Source organism: Notamacropus eugenii, chromosome 3 (assembly GCF_028372415.1).
Source record: "Notamacropus eugenii isolate mMacEug1 chromosome 3, mMacEug1.pri_v2, whole genome shotgun sequence".
In the NCBI taxonomy this organism is placed as follows: domain Eukaryota; kingdom Metazoa; phylum Chordata; class Mammalia; order Diprotodontia; family Macropodidae; genus Notamacropus; species Notamacropus eugenii.
The window spans coordinates 318,846,988-318,866,207 of record NC_092874.1 but is presented as its reverse complement, the minus strand read 5'-3'; the positions used below and the strand labels follow the sequence as shown (position 1 = coordinate 318,866,207).

General features: G+C 38.7%; 2 protein-coding genes across 4 annotated transcripts in view; one reads left to right on the top strand and one right to left on the bottom strand.

Moving 5' to 3' along the window:
* Positions 1-8,917, top strand: part of CLTA (clathrin light chain A) — a 29,596-nt gene extending 20,679 nt beyond the window's left edge. The window contains exons 4-5 of the mRNA XM_072596803.1: positions 1,909-2,020; positions 8,475-8,917. Of these exons, the coding sequence (XP_072452904.1) occupies positions 1,909-2,020; positions 8,475-8,646 (284 nt within the window). The 3' untranslated portion in view covers positions 8,647-8,917. The remainder of the gene's footprint in view (positions 1-1,908; positions 2,021-8,474) is intronic.
* A 7,088-nt stretch (positions 8,918-16,005) lies between these two features.
* Positions 16,006-19,220, bottom strand: part of GNE (glucosamine (UDP-N-acetyl)-2-epimerase/N-acetylmannosamine kinase) — an 85,252-nt gene continuing 82,037 nt past the window's right edge. For all 3 annotated transcript variants that reach the window (XM_072596798.1, XM_072596799.1, XM_072596800.1), the window contains exon 12: positions 16,006-19,192. In XM_072596798.1, the coding sequence (XP_072452899.1) occupies positions 18,957-19,192 (236 nt within the window). In that variant the 3' untranslated portion in view covers positions 16,006-18,956. The remainder of the gene's footprint in view (positions 19,193-19,220) is intronic.

Here is a 19,220-nt window from a genome sequence, read left to right as displayed (position 1 = left end):
ATGATCCATTTTACTAAAACTTTTCTGGTTCTGTACCCTGTGTAAGTCAAATGCAGTGTTCACAATTTGGAGTCCAGATCTCAAAAGAAAATAAAATGGTCGCTGTGTTTTATTAGTTTATGCAAGGGGAGCGCAAGGTGTATTCAGTGATGCTGTTTATTTTCACTCCTTTACATGGTGAAACTTCACGTTACCCACCTTCCCTCTGACCCCCTGAAAAGGGTTGGCTAACAGCCTCCTACAGGGCGCCTGTATTTCATGGCTGCTTCTGTGCTTCTTTCTTCCACCCCTAGGAGAGTATGTGTGCTTATGTGATAATCAGATTCCATCTCTTAAAAAGCTAGATATTCTGGCTTCCGTCTTACCTGTAATTGAACCTTTTGTTTTTGTTTCCCAAATGATCAGTTGTGGTCATCTCTAAAATCTAATGATTAGTTTTCTGTTTTTCTCCAATGAAACTCATCCACTTCAAGCAGAGAGAACAGTGATACAGAAACATTTATGTAGACACAACTCCAAAAAATAAAATTATGTGATTATTTCAGTCTTCCCAGGGGAAAACCTCTAAGTCCTTCCCTCACCTCAAATTCCTTTTTTCCAGAAGGATTAATTTTCTCAGGATAGCCACTTCCCAAGTGACTTCTTTGATAAGTTGGGCACTCAGCTTCTCTGTTCTCCTTTGGGGCTCTTCCTCTGCCCCCAAATGACATATTGTGTCACATAGGGAGGGGAAGGTTACTTAATGTTACCTCTCATGGAAAGTATGAGTAGCTATGCCAGCTCGGTCGTTGTCACACTGCTGTGAGCTTTCCTGGCGTCTGCCCTTGCCCCGGCTCTTCCTTGGTTTTCCTGGAAGTTGTCGTTTAGATTTCGCTTTGAAGTTAAGGCATTTCCAGTAATTTTGTGGTCATTTTTATTTATGACGTATGTTCAGTCATTGTCACTTGTTATTTTTTGTATTATTGTGGTATTTTCACATGTTTATAGATTAGTAAAACTAATAAAGGGTTATTAGAACTTAAATCATTTACTTGACCCCCCACCCCTTTTAAGGATTAAGAAATAGTTGTTCAAAGATATGGAGACTTGTTCAGTTGTTAACGTAGCTGGACCTGGAATCCAGGTCTCCTAGTCAGCTATTCTTTCTACTACAGTATATTGCTATTCAAAAAAATTAACAAAAAAAGAAGTAAGCTAGGAAAGCTTGTGTGCATGTGCACCCCCATTCCTCCCCTCCCCTTTTTGTTTAATATGAGGAAATGGAGGCTTGAAGGAGTTGTGATTTTACCCAAAATCACATGGCTTGTAAGTGGCAGAACCAGAATTAAAATCCAGGTCTTCTGATTTCCAGCGCAGTACTCCTCAGCACACTACGTTGCCTCTGGGAAATGCAAGGAATCTGTGGCCCCTATAATCCAGAAATTCTGTTTATCTTTGGGATTTATTTCTCCACTGATTTAGAATATATTACAACTATGAAAATTTGACTTGGACAGCTGTTCTCCCCTCCCAGTCCAGCCTCCTGTTCCCCATGCTGTACATACAGTGAATGCTTATGTTTAAACTATAACACGGACTCAGTGCTGTAAGATCGAGACAGCAGATTCACCCATGTTCTTCCTGATTGTGCTGGGGGTTGTCAAATCGGGTTGTGCTTGTTGTGGTCGAAGCTTTCTTCTTGGTCCCCAAACCTGGAGAAACTATAAGCTTCTTTCCGTTCTCATCCCTCCCTAACAGTAGGCTATAGTCATAGGAAAAATAGATGGTGTGAAGCACAGTGATTTTTAGAGTAGATAATAATAGAGATGATTCTCAGCTGATGACTAAAAAGCCTTGGTGCCTGTTAGTTTTGAATAAAATTGTAAATAAACTAATGTATAAAGTGTCTACTGTTTTCCTTCTCCAAAGATGCGAATTCTCAGAAGCAGGAAGCAGAATGGAAAGAAAAAGCAATAAAAGAGTTGGAAGAATGGTATGCAAGACAAGATGAACAGCTACAAAAAACAAAAGTAAATAACAGGTAAGTTCAAAGGGGAGAAAACAACTAAACTGCCAACACGAAGTAACGGAAGCGTCACGTGCAGATTTCTCTGGAGCCTCGTCCTCCTGCTAGTTAGATTTTGATGTTCTTTCTTGCCTCCAGCTTAACTTGTACATAAGATTATTGAAATGCTCACAGAAAGTGTGTGAGAGCTCAGACTTGCATGTATTCATTTCACCATTAAACACATAGAGCTTTGTTAGGGTATTTAGAGTCAGAGCCTTAGTTTGAGTCCTGGCTGTGCTACTTATTCCTATGTCACTTGAGCAAGATTTAACCTTGTTGGACCACAATTTCCCACCTATAAGAGGGTATTATACTATCTGTGATCCTATGACAAGTACACATAGAAAGACTTGGAAGTAAACTATAATTTGAGCGTTAGTTCTGTTTCCTAGCACTGGTCTTAAGGAGTTGAGTGCTATAGAATTGTGTTTTTATTTGGTTACCATGGCATTCACTACAATACATCTGTGTAAATTTTCCTCTAGTCCTCGTCTGGATCCCATTCATCTGTTATGAGAAATTTTGGTGACGTAGTTTATGGCATCTTCTTTGTTTAATTCCTTAAAAGGAAGAAAACATGGAAACTCTTGGCATTTTTGTTCTTTGACTATAAAAATGCAGTAGTTCTCTTTAATTCTCTCTTCTCTTTCTACCTCAGTTAATCTAGTCTTCACCAGAAAATAAATTCTCAAACTGCTTAAACAGTAAGATTTATGAAATTAAAAGGAGAGGAAGAAGAGGAAGTGTTCTGTCACTTTCATGAAAATAACTTTTCTCCCTTCTCTTCTAAAACATTCATTGGCTAGTTCACTTCCTCCTCTTGGGTGGCTTTATTGGAAATTGAGGCTGGAAATTTATGATAATTATTCACAAAATTTTAGGACCCCTGCTCATTGAGTCAAATTTGCTTAATGCAGTAATTTCTTTTATAATCTGTTTGTTAAATGGTTTTCCAGCTTCTACTGAAAGATTTCTAATGAAAGAGGGAGCCCATTACTTACTCAAAAGTTTCATTATTGGGTATCTTTAGTTATCAGCTTCCTTACAACTACTGTCCATTGGTTCTATTTCTGTGAGCTAGAACAGAGGTGTCAAACTCTAGATGAGGGAGCCTAACCAGATTAAAATGGAATTGGGAAATTGCTAACAAAACTAATTTTAAAAATACAATGTAATAATAGATAATATTAATTTCTGGTTTTCTAAGTCAGTGTGCTCCCTTCAGGTATTTGTTTCTATTGGAGTTTGACACCACCCATCTTTTGCCTCTTCCATACAACCCTTAAAAAATTTCTCTTTTCCCTCTTTTTTCTTCTCTCCACACCCAGTCTTCTCCAGACAAAAGAACCGTAGGTCTTTGAACTGTCCTTCATATGACATGGCTCCTAGGCACTTCACCATATCTTTGGCATCTCTGACCCTTTGAAGTATACTTCCTAGAATCAAACATACTTGCACCAGTTAGTCCACATAGACACTCTATTATGCATTTCTTGATTGGAAGGTTTTGATAGCAATAGCGACTTAGCTTATTTGAACTAAACTTTCATATGAACCTACGCCTAAGTCTTGCCCATCATCTACCAGGGCCATTCATTTTTTTCTTGCAGGCAGCGGAAAAGGGATATTAAAAGCAGGTTCAAATCTATCAAAGAGTATTTCATTACAGCACAAACTTTTGTTCTGTTTTACACTGAAACTCTTCTTTGCTAAAAAAAAATATGAATACCTCATAGACATTGTTATTGACAAGGTTTGAAATTATGCCTGTAAGTTTCTTGTTCTGAATAAAAACTACCTCATCCTCTGTAATCACATGTCACCAAGTTGGCTACAGAGTGATGAATTTTTCCAACACAACTTTTTGAGGACCATCCACTAAGTTCTAGTGGGATTGTGATATTTGTTGGTGGAGAAGGGATAATGAATGAAATCACATTTCCTTGAAACACTGAGGGAGCCAACTGCCTTGTTATAATTTGTTAACACCAAATATTTTCTCTTCACCCTTCCTCCAAGGGTTCCATGTAGCACTGAACTAAACCAGTAGTTTAATTGGCTCTGCCCCAAGTCCGACTCTTTATTTAGTGTCGTACTTTTTCAGTATTCCTCTTCTACAGTCATTCCTCGTTGTTACTTCTCAAAGCCCTCTGGGCCCTGACTTTGAGTTGAAGAGAACTGAGCTGAGTGTCTTGAAGAACATTGCTTCTCCACGGAAACTCTTGGGAGTGAAGAGGGGAAGTAGTGTTCAAAAAGTTTTTTATATTGTAAATCCTTTGAGTACAGGGGCTGTTTCCATCTTGTTTTACTGTCTCTATTGCGTGTTAGAATAGGAAGAGCTTAATGAATGTTTGGTGACTGATCCATAACTAAACTCCCTAGGAAGATGATTGAATTTATTCATAATAAGGTTCTGAAAAGAGTAAAAACTTCTCCAATTTTGATAAATCATTTCTCTTTATTTGTGGAAAGGACATCGGCCTGGGAAACGGGAGAGCCAGAATTCAGTTTCAATTCCAGGTCTCTCTTGAAATATCTATGTATCTTTGTCTCCTTTACTTGTTTGTAGAAGGTGGGTGGCTAAATCTCTTAACACTGAATTGAGTCTGTGAGATTAGAGAACAGGAATTTACCTGTTTCGTTACCTTTGATTAGAAATAAGGAATTTTAGTTGAAATGGGCCCACTGATGTTCTTTTGTCTAAAGTTAAAGAGTGATGAGTTTATATAATGGTTTTGCTCTCCACTTGAAAACTCCTTCCAGAAAAATTCATCATGTATTTTATTACCAAGCTGCTTCTTTCACCAAATTACATTTTATTTCTTACTTGTGTGTCTGTTTAAATCCTGATAAAAATTGCCCTTTTTTAAGGCAAGTTAAGAGGAAAGGATTATTTTATTGCTTCATTGACTTTTTAAGAAAATGAAATCATCTCTGTGGATTATAGAAATGATAGAATTTAAGGAAACAAATCCAATTATTACTGTCCTTTAAGAGTTATTCTTCATTTTAGCTGGGTAATGATATATAAGCCTTGTTAAGATGCTTGGGTGGTAAGCATTAAAAAAAAAAAGAGTAGGAAGGAGACCACTGAATATATTATATTGACTAGACCTAGATATTTTAATATCGTAAGTTAAAAGGCATAAGGAAGCTCAAAACTCAATGGCTGGCAAACTTTTTTGGTGTAGAGAGTGATAGATTAGTTAGCAGTAGTATAATTCTAATCTGTTATCCATGAAATAAGGGATTCATTAGAATGTGAGCGTCTTTTCCCCCTCATCCCACTCCTTTTCAAGACTCTCCTTTTTCTTTATCGTAACCATGTGACAGTTAAGTTTGAGTATCCATTGGCTCTTTTACAACCGAGTCAATTAGTTTAGTGCATATATTTTTCTTTATATAGCATATATAGATCCTTAAGCTGATTACTTGAGTGGACTAGTATATTGAGGCATGATACAATCAACTAGAGTATTTGGGAAGGAATGATAATATGGGTAGTTTTAAAAGGGACAAAGGTAGAGAGCTATTTTGTAATGTGTTATCAAAAGATACCTGCATTGGGAATCAGAAAGCAGTATAGTTTCTGTGCCCTTGGACAAGTCTTAACCTCCAAGCCTCGGTTAACCCATTTGTAAAACAAGAATGATAGTTACTCTGCTTCACAGGGTTGTTGTGAAGTACTTTGTAAATTGTAAAGCTGTTAATTAATGCGTAAGGCACTATAAATTTAGCTTTTAATGTTTACTTCAGTTGCAAAAAGTTTGACGCCCTTAGTCATTTTTAGTGACTAACCAGAGAGAATAATGTAGTTGATTAACATAATTCACCATTTCCTAACTCCATCTGGAAAATTTGATCAAAATTTGGGGAGCTACTCTAGCGAAATCTAAGTCGGGTTAGAACAGAACGGCAAGCTCAGCAGTTTGTGTGAGGTCTTATTTCCATTGTCACTAGGCTGATGCTGATAACTAGACTTTTCTGCTTTTCAATGTTCTCTCTTTTTTCCTGCCTGCTTGCCTGCCTTTGGACTTCTTGCTGTCTAGGGTGGCAGATGAAGCTTTCTACAAACAACCCTTCGCTGACGTGATTGGTTATGTGTATGTTGCAAAACTCATTCTTTTGATGGTATTTCTTTTGTGTAAAAATAGTTATCTTGCTTTTAAGCTATTTCCGATTGGTCCTGTCAGTTGCCTTTTAGCGGTTTTGTTAAAAGGCAATATAAATTATGGATATTTTGCATAACTTGGATTTAATCTACAAACTGTTCTCTAATTACTGTATTTTTTGAGCTACAAGACAAGGTATTGAAGGAAAATGTTTTTCCTTTCAAAGGTTCTTTGGGGGTGGGAGTGGAGGGTGTGAGCACCTGGGATATTCTGCTTTCTTTCCCCATTGATCCCTCACCCTTGGGGAGGGAGAAAGGTATTTCAGCTCAGGAGTGGAATGAAATTGAGAATAAAGGAAAGGAAGGAGACATGGTCATTTCCTGGGAGGGAAAAGAGCCCTGAATTTGCAGCCAGCCTAAAGATGGCTTTTCACTTCTGCCATCTCTGACTTGGGACAAGTCACTGAAGAAGCTTCTTCATGTATAGAACAGCAGTGGTTCTTACACTGCTCGCTTCCCAGGGATCAGCTTGGGTACTGTTTGTAGAGGACTACAGCACCTTAGGATGTGAGCTGTTGTTAATGTTGCTTCTGTCTCTTCCTCAAGGAAGAAGATAATTTAATCAGAGAAGTTTCTCACATAAATGTGTGATTGCTTTCTATGATCTTACATGAATGAATGTGCTTACACTTGATTGTCGCTGAGCTTCCTTTCTCCCCTAGATGATCTCCATTCTCTTGTCCCTATCCTTGCCCAACTCAAAGGATGAAATGGGCACAGCTATAAGCAGCAGGCTAACGTTAGGTATTTTTTTTTACGCAAGACAATTGAGTCTTTCAATTTGTTTGGCTTTAATTGTTGGACTTTTTCTTTGTGTTTTAAGGCTATAAATCCCCCTTTGGTTATCTTAGGACAGCAGTAGAAACACAATAATTGAATTCCCCCCCTTTTTTTTGGAACTTTAAAGAATGGTAATTTTCTGTGTAATGAACTTCCTAGTGGATTTGAAACAAGACTTGTGAAATGCTGGATTTACAGGTGGTGTTTGATTTGCCTTTGAAAATATTTCTGACACTGAGAAAAAAAGAATGGCAAGGATGGGTTTTGGTTTACTGTGTTCATTATATAGATAATCCAGAACAACTGCCCTGAAGCTGCACAGTGAAATCAGCAGCATGTTTCCTGAATGTAGCCTGAGTGGTGCGGGCATGTCTAGCTTACTTGTCATCTGCATTAAGCTCATTTTCATTTCCTATATCTGACTTAAACTTTCTCTCCTTGTTTCTTTTCTTCTCTTCACCTTTAAGCACAAACATAAATCATCCTTGCTACAGCCTAGAACAGTTAAGTAAAATTTTCTCACTGCCCCTCAGTGTCTGTCCCATGAAGTAGCAGTGTTGTAGTGAGCTTGGTCTGCAGTGGTGTCTCACATAGCCATTCCTGTGAATAGTGCAAAACATTTCCATGGAATTTCCATCTCCATTGCTTTGGCTTTTCCTTTACTGCTTGTTGGAGTAGATGAATTTGGTTTCCCCTTCTAGATTGTGTCCTGTCTCTTTCCCCACCACTGCTTCCTGGGCTGGAATGAGTACGCCCCCCCCCCCCCCCCAATCAATTTTTGATTGAAGTAACAGGACATTTGCCTAATTTGAAAGAAAGCTTCAGGCAGCATCCTGCAAAAAGATAACATTTTCCCTTCTAGGTTGGTTTGCCTTGTGAAGCAAAGACCTTTAGAGAAGAGCCAGTGTTATCTCTTTTGCTTGTCTTAAAACCGCCTGGTATCAACAGGAGGATGGCTTAAGTTTACAGCTTATCCAGGCATGGAGGCTCTGACTTAAGTTCCATTCAGACTGGCCTTGTTCTCTACAGTCTTAGGATTTAGCTCATTATTTTTATGACGGCCTATCAAGTCTGCAGACATTTCTAAATTTCCTTGAATTCAGTGCAGGTCAGCATAACCAAATACACTAAATACCTGCTTGAATACACAAGTACCAGTCTTTGACTCTCAGTAACAAAATCAATCCAGAGCTGTTACAGTGTAGGACAGGTCAAGATTGAAAGAGAGCAATCCTAAACCAAACACCTGTATTCCAACATTTTACACAGCAGTTCTTGGCACTCCGTGTGCACAGGGGGTTGGTGTGATGTGGCACATCTGTCTTCTGCCATAGAAAAGTACTTTTTACTCTTGGGGGGAATAGCAGAATGCCGTTTGACAGGCCTGGCAGATGAGGTGCTTTTGTGGTAAGGCGATGAGCTGGCTCGCTGGTCTGATGTCTTACAGTGAGATAACGCTTGTCTGTTTGTTTACAGGGCAGCTGAAGAAGCTTTTGTAAACGATGTTGAAGAGACTTCTCCTGGCACCGAGTGGGAACGTGTGGCTCGACTGTGTGACTTTAACCCCAAGTCTAGCAAGCAGGCCAAAGATGTGTCCCGCATGCGCTCAGTCCTCATCTCCCTCAAGCAGGCCCCCCTGGTTCACTGAAGGGAAGCCCTATGAAAACACTACGAAGGCAATATCTTCATCTTACTCAGCGAAGCTGTTCACAGTCATTGGATTAATTATGTTGGGTTCTTTTGGACCAGACCTCTTGTCTTTAGAGTTGATCATTGTTTGTGATTGCATGTTTTCTTCAACTGTTTTCTCCCTGGCATTCTGAGTGGGAGGGAAGTGGGACCCTCCAGGGCAGTCGCCTCTTGTGCTTTTGTGCATTGTCATTTTCAACTGTACTGATAATAAAATTCTCTTTCAAATAGTACATGGTACTGTTTCCTTTTTCTTTGGGACTCCATGGTCATTGTGGGTATGTTGGGGCGGGGTTTGAGTAGAAGTTGGGTTGAAAGACCTCAGAGAAATCTCTTTGCCCTCCCACCCACTCCATACTCCTATCTTACTGTTCTGAGATAGGCTGATATTATAAATGTGGGTGTACAAAAGTAGGATTGGATCAGATAGCACCTTCAAAACCACCCATTCAGCAAATAGTCCAAGTTCTCTTCTCGCTTTACAGCCCAGAAAGCCGAGACTTAGAGAAAACTGCCTTGCCCAGGTTCCTGTAATGTAGCTGGGATTCAAGGCCAAGTGTCTATCTCAAGTCTAGTGTTCTTCCTCTGTGTTCCTAGGGCAGCATGTATAGCTTTAGTTCACCAAAACACCTCAGCGTTTCTGTATGAGCAGTTTTTAAAAAAACAAAATTGCCTTGACACAGGCTCCCAGCTTGCAAGGAGGAAGCAAAGGAAAGGTGGGTTAATTGTGGAACACACTGAGATTGGTCCCTTTTTATTTGATGGCCTGGGAGTTAATGGGCCCTGAATGGATCTCATCAATGGGATAAGTTTGGGGCCCTTAACCTCTGCAGAAGGGTTGGTCAGCTGGATGGAAATGATTTGTTCATTGTTAATAGAAAACTCAACCTTGAATTAATAAAAGTGAAATTAAATGAGACTCAGCTGATTGGATATGCACAGAAGACAGAGGACACTTTGTCCTGGTCAAATTAAAGTTGGGAGGGGTTTATCAAATGACATAATACTTGTTGAGTACTTCACATACCTAGCACATAGTAGGCCCTATGTAAGTGTGAAGTCATCATTATTCCTTCTGTGTCCTAGGCTTTGCGTTCATCTTGACTGGAACCTGTTTGCTCTAGCATAATTCTGAAGTCTGCGCACTGGAGTGAGGAAGATCCCATCTGTGCTAGGCCTCCAGTTCATCTTGGTCCTAGCCTCAGGCTTTCCCAAAGATTAAAATCTGGAGGGTAAGAGATTAAGGTGTATTCAGGGAAGAAAATAAGCCCTTTTGGGACTAAATATTTTCCAGAAAGAAACTTGGCTGTTGCATTTATGGGCAGCAAGAGCAGACGCTGATTTACTGAGGCTGGATTTGAACTCAGGAAGATGAATCTTCCTGACTCTGGTCCAAGCATTCTATCTACAGCACCACTGACAATTCTCTTTCCCTGTAGTATTTCTTCACTATGTTAGGAATGTTTTTTTGCTTGGTCATTTCTCCAGGACTTTTAAAATTTGGGAGCAGGATATCTATCTATTCAGTGTTAACAAGATGCAGGAACATTTTGCGGTGACTGCAACATTCCCCTTTTCACTTCCACAGTGTAGAGTCTCTTCCACAGGAAGAAAAGAGAGAATATTTGGTGTCCTCAAAGTGATCCGAAGCATTCAGAAATCCAACAATTCAAGCAGCATCTATGAAGTGCCCTACTATAGTATGCCCACTGCTGTCCTAGACATTGGAAATAGAAACCAAACACAAAGTTAAAATAATTCCTACCACAAAGGACCTTGTATTTTATTGGAGTCAGGGTGAATGATCCCAGTAGAAAGCAGCTGTTTTGGTCCAGTCAGATCTTCCTTTGAGCTGGTGGGACCCCTGCTGTTGGTACTTCCCTCCCTCTGGTCTTGATTCCCAAGGAGGCTTCTAGCACATTCCTTGTGCTTCTACGTTGCAAGAGAGGAGGGATCAGAAGACTGTGCAGGAAACAGGAAAGCCAGAAGAAAAGAGCCCAACTTGGTGAGGAGATGACACTGGACTAAAATATCCCTGTGGCACCCCCAGAATGAGATGTGAAATAATTAGAATCCTCCTGAATCTGAGAATTAGAAAATGAAATGCATTAATCAAAGCTGTACAGGACATACTACATTTTAAAACTGCACTATTTGAACCCCAGTCATAGTTACAGAGCACAAACAAAACAAGCTTGTAGAGGAGGCAAGAGAGAGGTTTTCCATTTGGGGCCTCAGGTTTCCCAATGTCTCTTCTCTGGTTACAGTCGGCTCTGCTCGCTTTGCTCCATATCATTTCGCAAATCCTCATTGGTTTCTTTGAGTACGTGTCCCTTTAGTCATTTTAGGCCTGATATAATACATTAATATGCCACAATTTGCTAAGCTGTTCACTAATTGAACACCCGTTTTGTTTCCAGTTCGTTGCTAAAAATGCTACTGTATGTATTTGTGCATGTGCATATTCTCCCTCTGCCTTTGGTTTCTTTGGGTTGTGTGTCTGGAAGTGATTTCAGTGGGTGAAAGGGAATTTATGGTTTAATGACTTTGGGGTATGACTCCAAATTGGTTTCCAAAATGGTTGGATCATGTCACAAGTCCACCAGTAGTACTATTGGTGCCATACCTAGGCTGTTTGCCACAGCTGCTCTTTCAAATGTTGGTACCTGTTTTAACCATCTTACAAAACTGATATTCCTTCCACAACTCAACTGTTCTACTTCAATTTCCCTCTCTGCTTTCCTCATCCCTGCTTGTTTTTTTGTTGAGATTAATATGTTTCTATGCCAGTTTTGTAGATGTAGAACCTCAGTGTTCTTTTGATTTGCGGTACTATTAATGATTTGGAGCATTTTTACACATAGTTGTTGTCAGCTTGCTTTTTTTGTTTCCTTTTCAGAACTCCTTGTCACATGCTTTGATCACTTATCTATTGGGAAATGGCTCTTAATAACGATTCCCTATATTCCTTGGATATCAACTCTTCATCACAGAAATTTGTGAGGGGAAACATGGTTCCCTTATTCTAATATTCTAAATTCTATTAAAACGTTGTACAAAAAAAAACCCCTCAAACTTGTGTAATCAAAGTTGGATCATTTTATCTCCTGTGATTCCTTCCGTACCTTGTTTGGTCAGTAATCTTTTCCTCTCCATGGCTTTGAAAAGTATTTCCATCCTTTCCCTTCTAATTTTTAAAAATTATATGTGGGGGGGGCGGGGGACGCATGAACCTGCCGAATCCATTTGGAGCTTATTGTGGTCTGTGGTTATAAGATGTTAGCCTAACTCTTAATTCCGCTAGACTGTCTCAGTTTCCCTAGCAGTTTTTGTTGAATCTTTATCCCAATAATTGGAGTCCATTAAACAATACGGTACTGTTCAAGTGCTTGTGGACCCTATGTGCCTACCTGAGGTGCTCCTGCTGAGCACCTTTTCTAGCAAATACTTTGAATGATTACCGCTTTGTGGTGTGATGTAAGATCTGGTACTGTTAGGGTCATTCTTTTGCCATCTTTTCATTATTTCCTGACATTTTTCCCCTTCAGATGATTATTTTGTCTAGTGGGAAAGAAAGGGAGTAAGGGCAACACATGCAAGGCCTTGTGCTAAGCATTTTATAATAGCTCATTTGATCCTCACAGCCAGCCTACGAGTTAGGTGCTGTTATCACCATTTTATAGTTGAGGCAACAGGCAGACCATGAAGTGAGTTGTCCAAGGTCACACAACGAGGGAGTGTATGAAGCTGAATTTAAATTCAGATCTTCTGATTCCAGTTTTAGCACTTTATACACTGTCCAAAAATCTAAGGGAGAGCAAGAGAACAAGCACTTATTAAGTGCTTACTGTGTGCCAAGCATTGTGCCAACACTTTGCAAATCAAGTGCCCTTTTGTTTGATAGGAGTGGCACCAAATTTACATTAGTATGACCAAACCATGACAAACCAATGTCTCTCCTATTAATTAAATCCGTTTTTGTAAAGAGTGTTTTGTGGTTGTGTTCACATACTTCTTGTGGGTCTTAGTAGTTTATACATTTTATAGCTATTTTGAGCTAGATGGCACAGTAGGTAAAGCACCAGGCCTGGAGTCCGAAGAGTCTTCCTGAGCTCAAATGCCAGCTGTGTGACCCTAAGCAAGTCACATAACCCTGTTGGCCTCAGTTTCCTCATCTGTAAAATGATCTAGAGAAGGAAATGGCAATCCACTCCAGCACTTTGCCAAGAAAACCCCAGATGAGGTCACAGAGTCGGACACAGCTGAAACAGCTGAACAAGAATAAATATTTTGAACGAAATTTCTTTTTCTGTCTTTTCCTGTTGGGTTTTATTAAGAATATGTAGAGAAGGGTTAATGCTTTTGTCTTATATCCTGCTGCTTTACTGCAGTTTTAAATTATCATTTCCTTCCATCCCATTCTCATATTTTTTTTTTTTACTTCATACCTCCATCTTTACAAAGGAGTGGAAAGAAAAGGAATGTGATCAGCAGTACCAATCAATCATGAATCTGCTTCTACTCCTGTCTCTCCTTTCTCCTCACTTAGCCTAGTGACTGGTCACTGCTTGTTACTTTTTCTTTCTCCTCCTATTAATCCTCTCTTTTCTAATTTACGCTCCAAGGGTGAAATGTTTTACTTTGATTATTCCTCCTGCTTGTAATCACCTCTCCCTCTTCCCTGTCCCTGCTTATTTCCTTGTTGAGTTTAATTTTGTCTATACCCCATGTGTTGGGGGAAGGAGCATTGACCCAACCTTCCTTTTTCTTGTTCAAGTAAGAGTAATCTTAAGATATCCACTGCCCCACTACTTCCTCTAGGTTGCATACCCTTCTCACATGTGTTAAACTACACGCAAACCTGTTTGTCTTAACTATTTTGGGTCTTGAAAACCTTGCCTCTTTCTTCCCCCTTAAGGTAAACATTTTGTATTCATTTATTCCAGTTGCTCAAATATATTTACCTTTATAGGTCCTCTTGTGTTTGTTGATCATAGATTTTACCCAGAGCTGGTCTTCTCAGTCAGGAATGCTTGAAATTCCTGTCTTCTGTTACAGGTTCATTTTTCCACTCTAGAATTATTTTTTCACTTTTTCAGAGAAAGTTCTTTAGTTTGTAAGCCTTTATCTTTTAGATTTTGGAATTTTGTATTCTAAGATTTTCTCTCTTTTATTAGGGTAGCTTTTATGTGATCCTAACTCTGGTTCCTTGGTACTTGGACTCTTGCTTTCTGGAATCCTGAAGGTTTGTTGTTTTTTTTTCATTTGTGTTTGTTTTTTAACTAAGAAGTTTCAGATTTGGGCTCTGTCATTCCTGAATGTTTTCACTTTGGGGTTTCAAAAGATGGATTGTGGATTCCTTTCTACACGGACAGTTTGCTTTTAGGAATTCTTAAAATGCGGTATATAAGATTTTTGTTCGGTCTTGATTTTCTTCTTAAAATATTGTCTCCTTAATCTGTTTTCCAGATTTTCCATGTTTTTGATACTGATACCTTCCATGGTCTCCTAATTTTTCTGTCCTTTGACGTTGTTATATTTCTTGTTAGCTGTGGAATCAGTGAATCCTGTTTTTTCCTTTCTGTTCTTAGGGAGTCCACTACTCAGGGAAGCCTTACCACCTACTGTTGTAAACGGTGATAGTAATAATAGCAATTATTATTACTATGGTATTAGCATTTAGACGGTGTCTACCATGTCCCAGGCACCATGCTACAAAAATCACCTTATTTGGTCCTCACAACAACTCTGCAAGGTAGGACTATCATCACCATTCTCCCGTTGAGGAAACAGACTGAGAGCAGTTAAGTGACTTGGCCAGGGTCACACCGTTAGCGTGTCTGAGGCTGGATGTGAACTCAAGTCTTCCTGACTCTGGGCACAGCACCACCCAACTTCCCTCAAATTAAGCTCTTTTTCTCTCAACATTTTTTTTTCTCCAGAGCTCTTCTTTTAATTTTAGTTTTATTTTAGAAAATCTTTTGCTTTATGGCTTCTAGCTACCCTTAAGTCCTTGTGGCCAAGCCCTTCTTTTCTGTGAGTACTGACATGTACTTGTTGAGGGTTTGCCCTGTTGGCCTCCTCACATTCTAATCAGGCTCTTGATTGGTTTTTTTCAGTCACTTTTCTCTGTGACCTTTTTTGGGGGGTTTTCTTTGCAAAGATGCAGGAGTGGTATTAGGGTTAAGTGACTTGCCCAGGGCCACACGGGTAAGGGTCTAAGGCCAGATCTGAACCCAGATCTTGGCTCTGCTCTATACACTGCATCGCTTAGCTACCTAGTCATACTGCTTCCCTAGATCACTGCAGTGCCTTTCTAATTGGCCTCCCTGCCTCTAATTTCTCCCCACAGCTGCCCAAGTTATTTTCAGAGTTGAAAAGTTTTGAGTTCATTGGCCATTTGGTCCAACCCATACTTGAAATGAATCAGCAACGATCCAGCCTCTGCGTCTGATGGCACAGTGGATCAAGAGAGGCCTCAGGTGTTTGCTACTTGTGTGACTCTGGGCAAGTCACTTAACCTCTATTTGCCTCGATAAAATAGGGGTAATAATAGCACCTACCTCACAGGGTTGTCGTGAGGATCAAATGAGATAACATCTGCAGAAGCCTCAGCACAGTGCCTGACGTTACATTAACATGGCAGTATTTTATAAGTGCTTAATCCCTTTCTTTGCTCCTCTGAGACCTACCATGAGGGAGAAAACCTACTATTTTCTGAAACAGCCTTCCCACTACAGAGGGAGACCGCTGTAACTGTGTTGTTTTGGTCCCTCCTAGATGATCAAGGCCATGACATCGAGACTTTATTATCTATACTTGGTCTCTTTCCTGGGACTAAGCAAAGTGCTCTACACAGTAACAGGTGCTGGATTAATTAAATGAGTGGGGAGGTATGCTGAATAATCAAAATAAACAGCAAAGACAAGTACATGGACAAAAGTAAATACATGAGCCCCTTCAATTTCGTAGTACTGGATAATATTATTATAATAGTATTAAATAATAATTCAACAATATCGAATAATAAAATCATGTTATTTCAAAATGTTTCTGGCCTACTTTATGATGTTAGGGTTTTTAAAACTGCTATTAGACAAACTATCAGACCAAAAATGATACCTTCTCTTTGATACCTTTTAAAAAAACAATACACCAAGAAATACTTCAAGAAATAATTAGCTTTAGAGAAATAACCTTCAGAAGAGTCCTATATGACAAATGTAAAATCTGAAACACTATTACACTGGGTTGAAAGACTTTTTTGCTTGAGGGGAAAAAATGAACAAGGAAACAGGAATGAGGCAGGCACAATACATAAAGAAATGTCATTTATTTAGAATTTAGGTCAGCCCATTAAAACAAAACTGGTCATATTAAAATAAATTAAATGCATTGTACAGATATTTTTAAATAATGAGATTTAAGAATAAATTAAAATGATCAGAATGAACATACATATATGCATATGAGCACTACTCAGAATCACTTTTGAATTCAGTGTTTCTTATCTGTCAATTATATTTGGCACATAATAAGCACTTAATAAATGCTTGATTGACTACATTAAGACCTAATCATTTGGTGTGTGCAGCAGGTGATAGATTGCTCATATTTTGCACAGGCGGTTTCACCGCTATGTCTCCATTCCCAGGACAGTCACCACGGAATGTCATAAAAATAAGACCTAATGATTTCTCAAGGTACCATTTTGATAAGATCACCTAAATATATATTATTTTAAATATAAAAAAGCAACAAGTTTAAAGGTGAGAGATTCTCTTCATTTAGTACGAAAACATAAAATTGATAGGTTTAGACAAACTAAGGTTTTCCTAAACTTGAAATAAACATAATTTGACAAAAGTTTGTACTTACAAAAAAGTAAGAGAAGTGATAAAATGCAAATACCTGTTTTTATGTACATGTTATACTTAAAAACGGTTGACTTCCACAAGAGGGAAATGTGACTGGGTTCATGATAGGTTTCTACCCTTCAAATCAATCATTTATTGCAATGCACATGTTCTGTTTTGTAGAAAAACCATCAATAATCTCAAGTCAAATGCCTCAATTTCACCTGTTGAATTCATCAACCCAAATTCCCATGATACTTTGTTTTGTAATTCTCTAACACATATGAATGTGTTTGTCCCATTCCCCGATGAGACAGCATTGTGTCTGCCCTGAACTTTCTGTCTTCCTGGTGCATGGCACCAGGCTCTCTGCGCATGGGCAATTGTAATAAATGGGCAGTTAGTAATAAAAGTCTATTGACTGATTACTCTTATCAAGGGAATTTAGGGACTGAACCAATCCAAACTGATTCATGAACCTGCTCATTAAATTTAGTTGTAACATATACACGTTGACCTAAGTTAATTTTTTTTTAAAGAAAATGCTCTTAGTCATTATACCTCAAAAGACAGACAATACTGGAATATTACCCTTTTTTTATATGACAGTATATACTTTTTTCTATAGGCTTTGGAAAAGGGAGGATGAAAAGCCATTTCAAGCCAAGTTGCAAACAACTCCCTCTGTACCGTCCTGGCCCCTGGTAAGTAGGAATCCTCAAGCTCTGGGTCCCAGTGGCTTTTATTATGATTATTTTTGGCTACTCATAAAGAAATGAAGACATGGCTGCTAACAGCTCTTTAACACAGTCATCTAAAATCCCTGACTGAAGTTTCTCAAAAACTCTCTGTATATGTAAGTGTATATATAGGGCTAAGAAAGCAAAATGGTTTCTTAGACACACAGCTAACAGAGAGAGTTAATTTTCAATTATCTGTGGTCACAGTACTTTGACTTGACACTCAGAATGCTTGTGGGCCATGTCTCCTTATTGCCCAGTCAGTGTATACGCAGGGAATGTTGATCTAATAAAACATGATTAGGAGGGTAAGTCTATCATATGACAATCTCAATGCATTTAAAACCTTGCCATTGACTTGGGGATTTTCTAGTTAACTAAGTTATTTGTCTCTTGTATAGCTATATCTCTTACGTTAATGTGAGATAACTGTTCATCCAAGTAAAGATACAGTCATATTTCAAGTGCTACAAAAGTAAGGAGCCCCCAAATTGATGAACATCATCAGCAGTCTAGTGTGTGAAGGATGTTATACAAGGGAAGTTTGTTTAGCAAAATTTTTCGTTGATATCTATCCATTTCAATCCATTTCAATGCACAGATCGAAAGCCACGGGATAACACTAATTCCTACTCATATTTGAATCTGGTTTCAAAGTGCTGTGGAAATGGATGGATTTAGATGTGATTTGTTGCTTTGTTAGACTTCAAGTTTCAGCTACTAAAGTTGTGGCTTAAATGAGCCACTGAGGGTCATGATTTCACCAAGTTATATAATCTGCTGGCTGCATTTCCATGTACTTGACATGACCCCACCCTGACAGATATAAGGAAGTTCAAAATGGGGCAAATCAGGACTGACTCCTCAGGCTCTCTATGAAGCACCTCTTGGCTGTGCCCACTGTGAGCTAGAAAGGCCAAGGCTGTTTTCCCTTCAGACCTTATTTAAGTGATGTTCTAAGACCATATACAATTAACACTCACAATCACACAAATTGACATTTGCCATGTTTCTTACAACTTTGTTTCATTTAAAAAATGTAACAAAAATAAACCATTAAAAACTGATGATTTTAAAAATTAGCAAAAGGAAAAAAGTTATTCAAAATGAATGTGTTTTGCTTGACTATGCATATTTCTTACAAGGGTTTTGTTTCTTCCTTTTATGTGAGGGCAAAGGAAAATAAATGCATGTAACTGAAAAACAAAATGGAAAAATATTACAGGGCAGATGATGTAGATCTTAAAGAAAAGATTTGTTGATTCAGAATTGCTTAAGACTTAAGCAAGATTGTATTCTGCTAAAGTATATGAGGATAGCAAGTCTGAAAAGTAGTGGATTATCTACATCTATGCTACAATATCAAGATATGCAACTTCTTAGAAAAAAGACGTATTATGGACTACGATGTAAAAATAAGTCCAAATCGATTATTCTGTTTTCTTTGGCACAGAGAGAGGTGACTGGTTTCTAAATATTCTGAAATCCAACTCTATAAATAAATGGACAGTAAAGGTAGACATGAAACAGAAGTAAACAAAGAAACAAAAGTGCACATTTGTATGTCAAAACTACATATAACTAAAATGATGCATTTAAAATTTCACTTTAAAAAGACAAACAATAGACTAGTACTTTTTAGAATCTTCTTCAGTTACATATCTCTACGTCCATCACTGTACTCGGCGTGTAGTGTAATCTAACACCAGACTTGCTGCACCGAGCAAGGCAGGATCCACCAAGTCTGAAACGACAACATCTACGGTTTGAACTGAGAACAAGGCTTGCTGTCGGATCACGTCTTTAACAATGTTAATGTAATGACTTGCTAGGACTCCAGAGAGGATCACAAGTGAAGGATTCATTGTGTGAAGGATATTCACCACACCAAGGCCCAGAGCTGTCCCTGCTATAAGAAAGCGAAAACAGCAGAACTA